Source organism: Pyxicephalus adspersus, chromosome 1 (genome assembly GCF_032062135.1).
Source record: "Pyxicephalus adspersus chromosome 1, UCB_Pads_2.0, whole genome shotgun sequence".
Lineage (NCBI taxonomy): Eukaryota > Metazoa > Chordata > Amphibia > Anura > Pyxicephalidae > Pyxicephalus > Pyxicephalus adspersus.
Window position 1 is genome coordinate 64,636,716 of NC_092858.1, and position 17,111 is coordinate 64,653,826.

The 17,111-nt window shown below is 34.3% G+C and overlaps 1 protein-coding gene across 1 annotated transcript in view; it reads left to right on the forward strand.

Annotated features, from left to right (window-relative positions):
- Window positions 1-17,111, forward strand: part of COL4A2 (collagen type IV alpha 2 chain) — a 106,372-nt gene that overhangs the window by 49,041 nt on the left and 40,220 nt on the right. Inside the window, exons 5-16 of the mRNA XM_072411961.1 lie at window positions 5,878-6,012; window positions 6,113-6,157; window positions 6,945-7,061; window positions 8,130-8,201; window positions 8,934-8,969; window positions 10,194-10,256; window positions 11,327-11,362; window positions 12,835-12,876; window positions 14,403-14,450; window positions 15,303-15,386; window positions 15,987-16,031; window positions 16,937-16,999. Coding sequence (XP_072268062.1) covers window positions 5,878-6,012; window positions 6,113-6,157; window positions 6,945-7,061; window positions 8,130-8,201; window positions 8,934-8,969; window positions 10,194-10,256; window positions 11,327-11,362; window positions 12,835-12,876; window positions 14,403-14,450; window positions 15,303-15,386; window positions 15,987-16,031; window positions 16,937-16,999 — 786 coding nt within the window. The remainder of the gene's footprint in view (window positions 1-5,877; window positions 6,013-6,112; window positions 6,158-6,944; window positions 7,062-8,129; window positions 8,202-8,933; window positions 8,970-10,193; window positions 10,257-11,326; window positions 11,363-12,834; window positions 12,877-14,402; window positions 14,451-15,302; window positions 15,387-15,986; window positions 16,032-16,936; window positions 17,000-17,111) is intronic.

Below are 17,111 nucleotides of genomic sequence, written 5' to 3' on the forward strand. Positions count from 1 at the left end.
TGTATAAATTTTCCTTATAGAAGTGTACAAATGGAGCTTTTATGCACTGCTTCCCAGATGTCTGACCACTCCTCACTATCCAAGGAGTGACCTAGAACAGATTCCCAGGTGTTCAAATAGGCAAATTTTCCGGAAGTCCCGGTCGATACACTAGTATGCATACACTAGTATGCACTAGTATACACTAGTAGTACACTAGTATGAAGGAGGCGGTAAATTGAGGAAACCAGACCTTTAGTATATGGGCCAAGCATGCATATCCTCTCAAAGGAAGTAGTTTCTGCAAACCTAGGTGCCTGGGTGAGGGAGAGGGCGTAATGCCTCATCTGCAGATATCCAAAAAAGGCTGTTTGGGGAAGGTCAGATATTTTTCATTTGAGTGTTCATCTTGGACCTACTACCCCGGTCAGCATGAGCTCCACTAAACTGAATTTTCAGTGTTAGTGCTGAAATATTCAATTGAAATTAGATTGATTTATTAACTTCCCCCACCTACTAGATTGTAAGCTCTTCGGGGCAGGGTCCTCTCCTCCTGTATCACTGTCTGTATTAGTCTGTCATTTGCAATCCCTATTTAATGTACAGCGCTGCGTAATATGTTGGCGCTATATAAATCCTGTTTTTTATTAATAATAATAATAATAATAATAACTAAATGTACAGAAAATTAGCAACCCAGTTGTAAATGTTCCATTTGTAAAATACAGTGTTTTTTTCCTGCAACAGCTAGCTGCTTGAAAAGGGCAAATAGTTTCTTAATCAGATTGCAAATCACGGCTCTTGGATATCTATTGATTACCTTTCAGAAATTTCTCATATTAAATGGCTGCATTTTTAAACTTTGCTTTTACCCCAGTAGCACAATATTTCCAAGGATGTCACATATCCTCCTAGGAAGGTTAATCACTTGGTTTTGACATAATCACATTTCCGTTTTAATTTTTCTAGAGGGATTTGAGATTTCACATCCGCAGTGGCTGAGTCATCTGAGTATTTCTTATTTTGAGAATCTCACTATCGTTCTGTACGTTGGCGGTGTTTTAAAATTTCATTAGGGAACACTTCTGGTAGAAAAGAATGTTCTCACAAATATCAAACCCAGGACAGATGTACTGTGGCCCTCAAGCTCCCATCGCCTGCTGACAGAAAACATCTGTTGGATGCTTTGTGAGCGCTTGGGAAACCACCCATGCAATACTACAAAACAATGGTTTTGGCAGCACTTCTTTCTCAGTCTGTTGCTGACATTACTTCATCAAAACAGGTGTACAAAAGTACTAGTGAGTGCCTGTAAAATGCTAATTACTTGCTGCTAACTTTGGTATATCACAATAATTATATTATCAGCTTGTCACAACTTTACAACTCATCAGCTCTACTCATCTATTACACATGAGGACTTTGTTATCGTAATAGCTTACAGAGCTGGGATATAGTTTATTATTTAGGAACCTATTAGATTTCAGTATTCAATAGGCAAATGTAATACCAATAAGATGCAAGTTGTTGAATAATAAAGGTAACCAAGGGACTCAGTAACAAATACAGTGTATGTATATAGCATGTATGCAAACACTCACTAATTCCAGTTAGCACAACATTGCCAGAATGGACAATTTATCTCATGTACTGGTTATATAATATTTTAGGACATTAAAGATTTTGTAATACTAATATGCCTAACAAACCTTGACCCTTTTGCTGCCATTGCGAAATCCTGACGGCACTGTCATCTTTAATTGTAAACTACAAATTGATTGTTTTTATACTGACAATATATGTTTGATAAAGGATTGCATATAACATTACAGTTGCAGCTTATTTTATTCTATGAGTTCTCTACTTTTAGAAAAAATATAATGTTGATGATATGATGTTGCTGGGGTTTTAGGCAACTTTTCAGGTATAAAAATGTTAGCAAGTGAGAGAAAGATGAAAAATGCTTAAAAAAAAAAAGGTTAAAGCTTAACTTCAGCCAAATTTTTTTCTTTATATGGATAAACATGGTTTAGTATTATGGGTATTGCCTATTACATATTAGAAGTGTGTAAAGAAAATAAAAAAACTTTGCTGCCGTTGAATATTTTAGATAGCGGTTTCCCATTTCTACACTCAGAGGATAATACCTAACATTTGTCCTGACACAACGGGTACAATGATTTGGATGTTGTACCTGAATTTACCCTACAGGTTTCAAATAGTAGAAGTGTGCACTACTCAATCAGGAAGTTGTAGATCTTTTAATATTAGGATAGTTATTATTAAACAGGGACACAATCCACCAGAAAAATACCTTTTCCTCCTTAGGTATTCAAAGTTTTTTTTTAAAAAAAGGATGGAGTTCTCTTTGAAGTGATGTCTCAGCATGTGATTACATACATGGTTAAGTTTTTTGAACAAAAACTATTTTGTGGTTCTTGGTTGTAGGAGTAGTGCATTTTTGTGAGGACAAAAGAAAGTATATGGGCATAGACTACATGATATTTTACAACATAAAAGTAGACATACAAAGCTGTAATTGAACTGAAGGTAGCTGTCTGTGGAAGACAATCATTTTGATGGAGGCTCTTGAACAGGATACTAGGTCAGTCCTCAAAATAAACCATTACTGAACAAAATCATTCTGTATCAGCTGTCACCACTGTGTTTCTTTGTATTTCTTTTTCTCTCACTAACAAGCTTGTAATCTTATCTAGAGTGTTTTATTATCACAGACATTTTTAGTATGTCTGTTTGAAGACTGGGAGTAAGCACATACATTTCAGTATTTTAAGTGATGGCTTTAATTGCTTTTAAGGCTCATATTTATGTGGATAGAAACTTCAGTCCAATTCAAAAGGTGAAAGATTTATGTCAGTACAAATTGGCTGCTTGTGATGCATAGAGTACATATTAGCATGACATTTAAAAGTAACCTCCATAAACTATGATGCAGAAAGTGCTGAGTCAATCGAAGTGTTAGAGGTCATTTAAAGTCTGAGACTTGCTGGTATTTCAACAGTCTAAACTCAGGTAGGTAGAAAACATTGATTTTTAGGTGGCCTCCTACATTTAACACTACAGCTAAAATAATAAATTTAGATAAAGTAAAGCTAAATAAAGAAGGAATATACAACCTTCATATATAGCCACATAAAAATAATACTTAACCTACTTGGCAGTATGAATAATTTGGCATTTGGCATTTGAAAATACTTATAATTTTAAGTTACCCGCCTGTCCTGCCCCCCGACGCACACAAGCTGCCCGCACACACGTCACATGCCTGTCCAGCACTTGCATCCTCTAGCCTAGCGTCTCCAACGCACACACGCTGGGATGTGGGGCCAGGGGACACAGATGCTTGGCATCACCAAGTGGACATACATGACGGGCCGCCATTGCTGGACTTTCATAGGTGAACCTGGGTGATCCAACAAAACTGGAATAGATTTCTTAAAAGTAATTTGCTATTTGTTGGCAAATGTTTTTCATCCTTGATCAGATTCATTCCAGGTTTGCTGGATTACCCCATGAAAGTGTATATTCTCCTATATTTAATAAATCAGCATCACTCCCAACTCTATTGGTGATAGGATTTATTAGTGCCCCATCCATTCCCTCAAAAAGTTTAATGCAATTTTATAAAATTATCAAAGTCATAGTAAAAGTCATGTAATGCCATAATAACACACACTCACATCAATCATGTCTTCCAGCAAATTAAATCCATGTCTGTCACACAATAACCTTCTGATGTTTACCTGTAGCGTTACCACCACACCAACTACTAAATGTAAATTCTTGAAAAAGAGATTGTTCTGTAAAGAATCACATTGACAGAAACAGCTGGAAGTCCATTGAAGTGTATTCAGTGAACCTTGGTTTCTAATGATTCATAGATAGAATACGCAGTTCACATATTTTTCCTTTTCTTAAAATTCATTTTTAAGGAAGTGACAAAGTTTCACAATAAATCATGTTAGAGGTTTTTACGTGAAACATTCAGACACCCGTTTATCATATACATTAGGATTTAGTTTGTTTACATTGCCATATATGTATTTGTTATATATTTGACATATTATTATTATTGAGGTTTTGATTGTCAAACAATGTGCACATTTATTATGAAAGTTAAAATAGGAATTGTTTGTAATTGGATTTGTACATCTCTGGGAATACAGGTTTGGAAGAAATATAATCCCTGTTTAGAATTATGATTTCCTATCTGGAAAGGCACAATCTAACAATTGTTTAGATTCTGTAAGTTTCTGCCTGAAATTTGTTTTCAGAAAGACACTCTTAAATTAGCTGCAGTCAAATCTTTCTTGAAAATGACAAATATTTCCTAACCATATTATTAATGTTATAGCCATTTACATTTTAATTAATAATAACAAGACGCACCTTGATAAATTAGATTGCATGTACAAGATGAGTATGCTCTCCTAATTTATTCTGCAAGTTATTATTAGTTTGGGTATAGACTGTGCTATTTTGTGGTTTCTCCTTTTATTTTAGTATAACATGACATTTTTTTTTCTTGGTTGCATTGAGAAAAACATGATATAAAAAATTATAAAGGTTTCACAGATATTTCACTCTAAAGTCTAAAGCTTTATTAGTATGTGCACATAACTATGGTTAGCTGAGGGCACCACCTGCTGGAGAATAATATAACTGCCTTACTACGAATTTTTCTTTCCTTCCTATATGATAGCCCTCACTACTACCTAAAATCAGTTTTAGATAATAGCTGTGTGAGTAAAGTGATATACCAAAGAATTAGTTAAAATACATATGGATAAACTTTATTATTATGCTACAGACAACCAACCTTTCAATGACAGTAAACTACCACTTGTCATTTTGGTAGTTTGTTACTTTGGTAGATAAAAATATACCACTAAAGAGGAAAAAAGATATTCATTTTGTCACGTTTAATCAAGATTCAGGGTAAATTAAAAATGACCAATAAGTTCCTGTGTTTTCTCAAGAACTGACACTTCTTAATTTAAAACCCAGAGATGACATGGACATGCTACACAGACAATTCACATCAGTCCATGTCTCTTGAATAATTTTGCAATCTACTGATTCTACCAAAAACACACATACCGTAAAAACAGATTTGGAGGAACCCATTGAAACAATTAGTATGATTCTGGATTTATGTATATAACAACTCACATTGCAAAAAATGCAAAAAACAGCTTAAAGCAGGTTGATGGTGTAAAAAAGGAGGTCAAATGAGGATTTAATGCCGGCTAATACCGCCTTTCAATGAAATGTAAAATATTTCAATCTGATCTCAAATGCTAGTGGAATGCACCCAAAACAAAACACACATTTGCCCAACAACAAGCACAAAAGCAGACTGTATGTAACAGTATCCAATGAAAATTAATTCTGCCATTATTTAAAGGTAATGAGAAATACAATATTCTATGCATACCCATAGCTAAGGTGATTCACTAATGTATTTGTAGGTTTAAAATACAGATACATTTTATCATTACAAAACGTAAAGTTTTTAATGTTTACAGTGCTGACATATTTCAACATTGCTACCTCTAAAGTTTTTTTTATATATGCTACGCTATAAAAACTAAATTGACTATAGTAAAATAGGTAAAACACCTAACAACAGGGGTGCAGTAAGAATGGTACACAAATATAGAACAGATTCCTCTGCTGGTTTTAAGCAAGGAGGTTCAGCAGAGTTCATCAATAAAATGTTAACCACATTACTGTAGGTCTGACTAGGTGTTTGATAAAAATTAAATCCACAAAGCAACATTTAAATTACATTTGTGGCATCTTGTAGGTTTCATATTTTTTGCGGAAGTATTTTTTTACTCGCTGTAATCACTTTATATTTTAACTTTTCCTTAGGGACAACCTGGACAACTTGGTGCACAAGGTCCTGTTGGGCCACATGGTGTCACTGGAATAGCTGGCTTACCAGGACGTAAAGGAGACAAAGGTGAAAGAGGTCAGCCAGGCATTCATGGACCAACTGGAGATAAGGTATGTCATTGGATTTCTTCCTTTATTATGAAATGTTTTCATTGTAGGACATATGTTTTACAAGAATTTATGTTATTAAATATACCCTATTTCTATGCAGGGACAAAATGGAGTAACAGGTTTTCCAGGAGCCGACGGTGTGCCTGTAAGTATGGTAGTATTAGATACCTGACAAAACTGCATCCAAACTAAATATTTTCCTTTAAAGCTTGTTGGCAATTTATATATAGAACGTATAAATGGTGTATGGTGAAAACATGATTGGAAAATGCAGTGGATATGTATTACCCCACCCCCATTCTGACATTTTGTAACCCAACTTCGAGGTAGTCTGTCAACATATGGGTCTTTTGTCCCATGATATGCCAGTCTTTCTCCTGTTTAAGCCCCACTACATAGATAAGGTGGTTTCCATACCCTACAAGATATGTAATGTTGTCTTTCTGTATTAGAAGGGTAATGTAAGATAATTTACTCCAGATGAGTCAACCAATGGAATAATTTGCTAAAAGAATAAGATGTTGTTCATGTAAGTAAAATATCTTTCTGCAACAGATAATTCACCTAGTTATTGTACTGGAAATTCACTTTACAAAGAATACCTATTTACACAAAAGAAAAAAAAATCAAGGTTTTGCTAGCATTTGATTGGATAGTTTAAATTACCAGAACTTTGGTTTATTCACTAAGATAAGTGAATTGTCTCCTACAAGAAGAATATTCACTTTGTTCCCTTTGGCTTAAACTCCTATAATATTATTGGCAGATTTACCTTTTGATTCTTTTATAAAAATGATATGGATCATTTTTGGAACTTCAAATTTTTTACAGCAGAGAGACAGGAATTTAGTGTGCAGCTAGGTAATGTAATAAAATAATGAAAGGGTTATTATCTGTAAAGTTTATTAACATCTCTTTAAAACCATTCAAAGGGCCACGTTGGGCAAGCTGGTTCAAGAGGAAAGCCAGGGCATGATGGTTGCAATGGAACAAAAGGTGATGCTGGTGAAGCAGGCCGTCAGGGCCCAAGAGGACCGTTGGGGTATTTGGTAAGATCTGCATATTAAATATGAAGCAAATTTTTTCAAAAATCTGGAGGATGTAACCTGCTACATTTATGTTCCTTGTTTATGCAAAACTAATACTGTATGTTTAGCTTTGTGTGCTGGTGCTCCCTTTGCTGCAATATAATTACCCGATGAGATGAATACACTAAAACAAAATACTGATCAGACACTATCCCATATTAACATAAATTTATCGGGCAAGGCGTTTTCTTTGGGTAACTACTGTATTGAAATCAAAAGCACTTTATAGTCAATATTTTGATAAGATACAATGGTAATTATACTTTAAATCAGTTATCAAACAAATAGAAGGTTCAATAAATACTTTTAGCTGGAAAAAGTATGCAGCTTTTAAGGCCAGATAATTTCCTAATGTTTACATGCTAGCTATTGTCTAATGCTGGATTTTGTACACCATTGAATTTAATTTTTTTCCTAGTGTTAATTTCATTTTTGCTTTATAAACCTTTTATTTTTAGTCACCCCATTGTGTCATCTAGTTTGTCCTTGTTTTTGACAAAAAAGTATTTTAAGTATTATAGGTTAACATGCACATTAGTTACAATTTCCTTTATAAAAAAACCTGATTAATATTCCACCAGTAAAGAATAATGTATATATACCTCCATTGTTGTGGTAGGTTTGATATGGTAAGGCAGACATCAAGATTTACTAACAATTTCAGTTACATTTATTGTTACTGGCTTTTGAAATATCCATTGTTTCTAATGATAAATGTTCACAAATGTAATGTTTCTGTCTATCAATTGAAGATTATAAAACAGACCCACAGTTCCCCTAAAAAGGGAAAGGAAAAGTTTAAAAAAGTTTGAAAAAGAACAAAATTGAAATATATTTTATTACACATAGTAGCTGCTTAAATACTGTATGTACACAAAAAATGCAAAAGGTGATACCTACTTTGAAATAGTTTATTTTAACACCTGCTTTCCAATAAAACATTGCTTAAAGTTGAAGTAAGTATTTCCCAAATTTTGTTCCACAAACTTGGGATTGTGGTGGAGCTTGAGTCTATTTTTTATGTTTCAGGGTTACCCAGGTGTCAAAGGTCAGAAAGGAGAACCTTTCTATGTACCAGAAGATATGAAAAATAAATTAAGAGTAAGTATTTTTGTAATGGCAAACTTTAAATTCCATCCATATGTTTAATGTTTGTGAGTGTGGTAGTTGTTTTAAAAGGAGGACAAGTAGTTGGAGGAAAAAAATAATAATTATTAAATGTTTAAGTCACAGCCTAATATGGTTTTGACAAACTCCAACACTGGAATGCAGGCCCCAAATGGGCTATCATTGGGGTTTAGGTTTTTTCCCTTAAAATCTGCCCCAAACAATACCTCCATATTAGAGTACTTGGTAATCAGTTTCCATTCTTTAGGAAATCCACTATTAAAGCCTCCCCCTATGGTGAGGGGTATGCCGACTGATTTTTACATGAGACAGCACACTTCCAGACATCCAGCAATTGAGGCTGGTTATGAAAATTAAAAGTTACAAAATATTTAGTTAGAAAATCAGCAGTGTTGACTTGATTTTAAGAGAAGTATAAGGCAATGTTTAAACCTTTATCTGAAATTTCTGTAGAAATTAATGGATTTCGATGAAAATTCACCTTATTAGTTAAGGGCATCAGAGGCACATTTACACTTCCCTGGACCTTGTACCAAGAATGACCCCTTTGCTTTTATTTAGTTATATCTATATATTGTGTTGCTAGATCAGTATTGCAGAAACCACTCCACCCATCTCTAGTTGCATTGTATATAGTTAAATAATAAAATGTGTAGCACTGAACTATGTATACTATTATAAATTTGTCTGAATTCTTTCTTATAGGGTGAACCTGGTGAACCTGGATTAGCAGGATACCCAGTGAGTATATATGTATATGTGTATATCTGTACAACATGTGGCCCATTTACTTTAATTTCAGCTGTGTATAATGGGGATTGCATCAAAAGTGGCTATAAGGGATTTGAAACATTACTACTGATCTACTCATTTCCTATAGGAATGGCCATTGTGATGATGTTTAAAAGCCCTTAAAGCAGAACTAAGACAAAAAACATCACACTTACTTTTATTCCCTCAGATCCCTCGATCGCACTGCACCTTCCCTTTGATCGGGTCCCGTGCCATCCTGGAATTCTTCTTCATCCCAGCGCAAAGGAAGCGCTGGGCGCTGCCATCTACGTTCTCCTTCTGCTGGCTACATCCCCCAATCTTGTACTGCGCAGGTGAAAGATCGGGTGACGTAGCTCGCTGTATAGGGGAAAAAGAGAGCCGATCTCACTGCGCATGTGTGAGAACGACATCTTTTTCCCCTTAGTGAAGGAAAATAGCCCTTCTGCGCTAAAAAAAGTGTGTCGCATTACATTACCCTTTTGCATCACCTTACTCTTTTGTGTAAAGTAAAAACTATGAGTTTAGGTCCGCTTTAAGAAAAAGCGATCAGATTTTTCTCAATGTGGAAATTGTGCACTAGTGACTAAAATGACAGTAAATGTATTGTCAGTTAATTTATAAACTGGAAAATTATTGACAGTGAATGTGGCAAGCTTTGTTTTATTAAGGAAAACAACACTTTTCTAATATTCTGACAGCACCCCCCTTTATAAATCCGCCCCTAAATATATATTCCCCTTCAGTTCCCACTATAAAAACCAGTTGCTCAGAAATTCATTCTTCCCTAGTGTTGTGTGAGTTTCCTACTGGTGTTCTATTTTTCTACAACCTATAAAAATGTGGGTTTTTAACCAGATATTGTCATTATGACAAACTATATGAGTGTATAAGGGACATTAGACTGTAAGATTTGTGAAGGAACTGATGAGAATAGCCCATGTACTTTAAAAAGTGTTGTAGGCTCTACTAACCCTGGAAAAACTAGTTTCATTAATTAAATTGCACTGGGAAATCTGTTTAAAAAATGTAACCAAACTACTGAATATGTACAGAAGAAACTTGTAAAAGATTCACAAGCACTAAAGACAATATTAGGTTGTAGAGGGGACTTGGCATATACTGTATGATAGTTATAGTTTACTATATAATTACTGTGTGAAGTTTTACCAAGATTAATATTTTATTTTCCAGGGTCCTATTGGTCGACCAGGAAGAGCGGGATTCATTGGTCCAGTTGGAGAACCTGGGTTGCCTGTAAGTATACTCTTACAAACACAACTGTGTTATGTACAAACAGCATATACATACAGAATATAAACAGGCTAAGCTTTAGGAAAATGTGTAAAAGTATTAAAACAAATGTTTTCATTTTCATGAATATGTTTACATATTGTACCCCTATGGGCATTTTTTTAGTTTTTCCATATCTGCTGATAAAGCCTTTTGTTTACATAGCTCAATAATGAAATCTCCAATTGAAAGACAGCTCTGCCCAAGTCCAAGTACTAACTTAGCCCCTTCCCTTCACCACCCTGCCTGCTCTGCTTAGGCGGCTCATTACAGAACTTCTGTCAGTAAGAGGCTGAAGGCAAACAGCTTCTGCTGTTCTCACCTTGCAGAAAACACTGTGGAATATATAATATAGAATCATGCTGTATTAAATATTGATTTAATATATATATTTATTGTCAAAAGTTAAAAAAAGAAATTAAAACATTTTAATAACTCAGATGAACTCAAAACTTTTTCAGTTTTACATAAAAAAATATACCCAGCTAACCTTTAGGTATTATAATTGTAACGAAAGCAAAAGTGACAGCAGCCAAGACAAACTGAGAAAAGTGTGAGGAAAGGTGGAAGCACAACTAGAACAAATCATATGCTTTTCAGTCTGTTCTAGAAAATAAAAGGGATATCCCGTCATATAATAAATGTTATAAAATCGTTTTTCACATAATATCAATGGTGTCTTAACCAACATCAACATATTGATTGGTCATTATGGGTGAATATACTTTACAAACCCTTTATAAATGAGCATGTTTGCTCTAGGTTGAAGATGAGGATTGCAGCTAAACCTTTTATTAATATTATTTTTGTTTTTAACAGGCTACATAGTTTTAATGTTTTGTGCTGCAGTTTCAAATTCAAATAAACATGTGCTATGTCCTTACACACTGAGTATTTTAGGACTCTAAATGAGCAATAAAACCTGTTTTAAAATGGGCAATCGTTCACAATCAAGCAATATTTTTTACATGCTAAGACAAATGATTTCAAATTTAGGCAGCTATTGAAACAAGTACCTTTGTTTGTTTTCACAGGGGCCAGCAGGACCATCTGGACCACTAGGACCACCTGTAAGTTTTAATGGATCAAAGTTGTTTGTAACCTGAATTATCCATATCTTGTATACATCAGTGCATATGCATTCATCAAGAGCTTTATAAGGAGAATTACACAAATACTGGGTATGACCTCTGCTGCTAAGTTGGCATCCCAAAAACATCCCTACTAATTAGATTATGTGTGAGGTTAGCTGCTTATCTACAGGGCAGAATTGCAGGCTTTTGGAAAAGTGTCATGCTCTGCCATGATGGGTTGGCGGCTCTTTGATTATTTTCTGTATACAGTACCTTCTAGTGTTAGAATATATTTAGTTATAGTTATAAAGTAAAAAAATAATAATCCATTGCTTTTTTATTGTAAAGGTTTTATTTCATGTGGCTCCTATATGTTAAATATTCCTGTTTGATCAACATATAACTAAATATTGTCATTGCCTCCAAGACTTGCTAACAGCAGAGTGCTATTTGGAAATAATGGCTTTAATATTTCAGGTTTCATCTTTACTGCAAATCAGAGACTAAAGTAATATTTTTGGACACAAAGAGAAATATGTTACCAATGTATATATATATATATATATATATATATATGTATATATATATTATATTATATCATTTCAGGGCGCTCTGCCCACTTTTATTAACAAAAACAACACAAAAAACATCATGGTTTTACCTTGCAGGGGATCAAAAGCATCACAGCATGACTTAAAAACATAAATCTCAGCCTCCTGGCTCTCTCTCTGACACACTTCAGAGTTAGTGGTCCCTCAGACCTGATCTTTGAGAGACTTCCTGGGCTCTTCGTCTGAGCCACCAGACCTCAGGCTACAACTTCCCTTGATTCAAAGGCAGCTGCCGTTTTAATGTCATTGGCCAGGTGCTCTGGAGCCATTCTCAATTTCTGACCTGGAAAAAGGGAGGAGTAGCTACTGCTTGCTACTCCGGGCCAGGACCCCATATCAAATGCCACAAATCTTCAGCGACACCATTGCTGAAGTACATAATGCTAATTACTCTTCAAATTTGGAATCATACAAATTGAATAATACCGTTAATTTCCAATATATGTATATACACTGTAGATATATACTGTTTATTGATTTTAAGGACATTTTGCAGTGGGTGGTTTGTAAAGCTTTTAGATAGAAAAAACATGTGAATAAAGCTGAGAAAAGATGTTTATTTGTAGTTTTAGATGTTTTAGATTTGTAGTGTGGGCATGTATGGAACTACCATACATGCCAAATTTTTATTTTTGTCTGTGCCCCTGTTAAGTAGCAACAATAGCAACCACCATCTATGCAAGTCCACTGTAAAACTGTATATTAACAACATAGATAATACCCTTATTACAGTACACAGCATGTACATGGTTCATTTTTTTCTATATATTACTGATCCTAATACTCTACTATACTGCTCAAAATGCATTTAAACCCAGTCTTCATACAGTGTTTAACATTATATCTGTCTTTTTGTAGGGCAGCAAAGGGATTGGCTTTTATGGACAGAAAGGAGAACAGGTAAACAAGCACATTTTAAAAAAACTTCCATTATAAAAATTTCTATATATGTAATGTCATACAGGTCAGAAAGAGCCTTTTTATTTGTCATCAAATACTGTCAACATGCATTAGATGTCGTTTGTTTTACAATGTTTTATTGGGAATCACGAAACCCATTTATACCTGTTCTGGTTAACAAATATGCCTCAACTCAGCACAGTATTGCATTAAGCTGCACTGTGTTAAAGCAACCATATAAATATTGATGTAAATAAAGTTATCATGTTTTTTTTTTGATGCACTGCACTGCCAGTTTAGTGTCTGCCACTGTAATAGTGTGTGAGGGCCTTTTAAAATGTAACGGTCTCAAATTGGACTGCAGTGTGGTTTCCAGGTTTTACAGTTTTTGTTGAGTACCGAACTCTTAATTCATTATCTTTTCTTTTGTATTATCTATTTTGTTAATAAAAAAGGTAAAATACAATAAATATATACAGAAAGATCACTTTGCTACATCTGATCAGATAACCCTATTTGCTCCCCATTGGTATATAACATAAGTGAAACACAAAATGCCATTTTTTTGATCTGCCTTGGCAGAGGCAGACAAGAGGACCAGTGTAACAGCTACCGTAGATGCAGACAAAAGGAGTAGTTGTAAGAAAAGAAAAGGGGCAGGAGTAAAAGAATGGATGGCACTGGAGCCAGACAGGGAACTTAAGTAAGGAGAGAAGCAGTATGAAGGACAATAGGGCACAAAAGAGGAAAAATAAAAGATGGTGTTGGAGGTAATAAAGTAAAGGCAGTTTAAAGAAATTGTTCAGGGGTCACTGGAATTGGACAAGTGGGGCAACACTGGTGATGGGGGCATTGCAGGTGAAGGAGAATAGTTGCATGGAAAGATAGTAGATCCTGGAGGAGAAAAAGGAGCAGTAAAAAAGATATACTTTTATATATAGAGATATCCTACTCAAGGGACTGTATATCTGCAAGGTTGTAGCCTTAACACACCATTCTTATGTGCAATTACTGCAGTATAATGGGGACCTGGGGCAATTGTCCTTTATTGCACGCAATTTAATTTTGTTGTGACTGATATTTAGATCAAAAGTTAGAGATGTCTTGCTAGAAGCTTGATACGGTATGATAAACTAATTTTGGACTGTTTAATCTGACACTCATTACCTGCTACTAATATTGGTAGAATAAAATAGTAATGTTTTACCTGTGTTGCAAAGAGCCTTGTGTTTCCTCTAAGTGGCCTCCCCGTTCACCCGTTCAGCTAATTGTTAACATGAACTTTAAATAATGTGCTTTGGTGCTGCTTTCTCCTTTTTTACCCAACCAAGACCAACCCCTCTAGTACTTTATTGTAGAAATTGTCCTGCATATATGACACATTTTGTTATTGCAAGGAACTTTAGTTATTATTTTTTTCCAGTGTATGTATGTGTTTTTTTTTTATTATTTCTACCTCATAATGCCTTTTTATTTATAAAATAGCAGACTATGTTAGGACTTAATATTTTATGTTTTATTTACAGGGCGAACAGGGCAAGCCAGGACCCCCAGGCCTTCCATGCCAGATACAGGTGAATAAAATATCTGTTGAGGTAGCCATTCAAGTTGTTCACTATACCTATAATGCATTTTGTGTCAGTCTGTAGTTTGAAGAAATAGAATTTTGCTCTAGGTTAAAGATGAGAAAGTCCAACTAAAATGTAAGCAAATTGGTTGATCTGCCTAAAGAGGTGAACATATATCCTGTTAAATTTTGAACAAGTTTTACTCCTTTAGTAAATGAACCAGACTCTCTGTACACAGAAGTTTCATTTATTCACTTTCATGTTTTCAACTCATTTTCTCATATTCTATTGTTCATTAAAAGGATGAGTAAATAATTAAAGATATAATAGAAATGGTCATTATCAAGGAAGAAAGACTCTTCAACTTTCTTTAGAAAAAACTAGGCCGTAATAACAACTGTTAACAACCATCTACAGTTTTTGAGTAATTCACAATGCAACATAATGACATTTATTTGTCAACCAATATAATTAGTACAGCAATTATTCATTAGCCATTATCATTGTGCAAAATATATGAAGGTTATAAAATATCATGAGTTGATTAACCTTACATTAGTAAAATGGCATTTCCTATTTTGCAGCCACCGGGGTCTGAAGCCCAAAATGTTATCTCTTTTACAAAGGAGTCTGCTGACTTAACATGAATGAATGTTGCTTACAGGGCAGTCTTACCTGAACCAATATTCTCTGGGCTTGAGATGTTATATGTCATAACTCACAATTTATCTTATTTATTTCCTGGCTGAAAAAAAATACAGAAATAAGACTGGCAGATGAAGTGGGAACATTTGTAAAACATAGCTAATAAGAAAATGAAGAAAATTGTGTATACCTTTTCTATTCTATTCTCTGCAGGGTGAACCTGGAACAGGACCAACTGGTGCACCATGCCACTTAGAGCTGGTAAAGCCATCCGATACCACTATAGTAGATTATCTGGTAGGAAACTTCTCAAATATGACTTATTTATAACAAAAAAAAAAATAACTTGATAAGTGTACTGTTTTATTTTTTCAGGGTATAAATACAATAAGTTGTATTGTTAGTCATAAACTAAGTATGAGTTTTATTTAGAAGATATGAAACACTTACTGTATTCACACTTGGCATAATGCTTTAATGAATGGGTTTAACCCCCACATCGAACCATTATTTTGGGTGTTATGATATAAGTATTCTGCAGATATATTCCTAAAGAATACCATACTGAACTTTTTGCTCTACATACATGCTAAGGAGAACCTGTATCGTTTTTGGTTTACCTAAAACCACCAATCAGAGTTGGGGTCCTTTTAGTCAAATCAGTGAAAAGTAAACATTAAGTAAACTCTTTGGAAATTATTACAGTGATATATTTTTGTTACCATTAAGGACAAATATGTTATATGGGGCCTTTAGTAAGTAATCACGATATATGGATGGCAGGTTACACTATTAACAATATTTACATCACTCTCTTTTGCAAATATGTCCTATGACAAAGATATCATTTTTGTAAAAACGTTCCTTATTGTAGCATGATCTGATTATATTTTATAGGCTGAAAAAGGTGAAAAAGGAGAGAGGGGTGACTTAGGGAAACCAGTAAGTAACTGCTTATATGTATTTCTTTATTGGTATTACTTGGAGGGGGATAGTAAATGTTCTAACTATTTATGGTTCATTTATATACATGCCAGTATATACATTGTAATATAAAATATTACAATAATATAAAACAGACTAAGACTAATCATCATCACAGCCTCCATGTCTGGTTGGTTCTTGACACTGATGATAATGTTGTGCTTTATCCTCTGCGTTTTTCCATCTAAGCATTTAGTATACTTAGGACATCTGACCCTTTCTTACTGCAGATGCTCCCCCTACACTATTTTAAGCTAATACTTTCTCTCACAATGAGGGGCAGAACTTTCTGTGTATTACAGAAGCCTGAGTAAACTATTAATTTAAAAAATTATTTTCATTTTAGTGATTATTTTTTGCTATTTATATTTACTTACCCGTTATTATCTAAACTTTTTAGATTGCTTTCCTTATTATAGAAAATGTGTTTTTTTCTCTAAATTGCAAAAAAAAGAAAAAGAAAGAGTAATATTTTGTGCCAATCAATATCTGTAAAAGATTTATTCTAAACTAATTGTATTTAAAAAACTCCATATATGCAGCCTCATCTTATCTCCAAATATAAAAGCTCATAGCAGATGTTTTCTTTAGACCATATGGGTTTTCCTAATGCCCTTAGCAAAAATATTATTCCCTATTTATTTACATTTAGGGCTGAAATAGGTCTTTGAAGTTCATAGGGAACTTTGCATCTCCATTTTTCCATGAACATGAACCCAATCAAAATGTATGGCTTACTTTAAATAATGATGGTACAAACTAGGTATCAGATGTACATTAATCAGGAGGATCACTGAAATCTGACCTGCTATTCAGGTAGATAGGTGTTGTTTTTCTTTTTAAATATTTGCATTACTTTGTAGGGTGAAGACGCTTTATCAGGAGAGCATGGAGAAGAAGGTATTATGGGCTTCCCAGGAGCAAGGGTAAGTTACAATAATGTAAATTGTATAACTGAAATAAGTGATGCATGTTACATGCGAAAGGAAAATTACTTTATATACCCGAGTATAGGCTGACTTTTTCAGCACCCAAAAT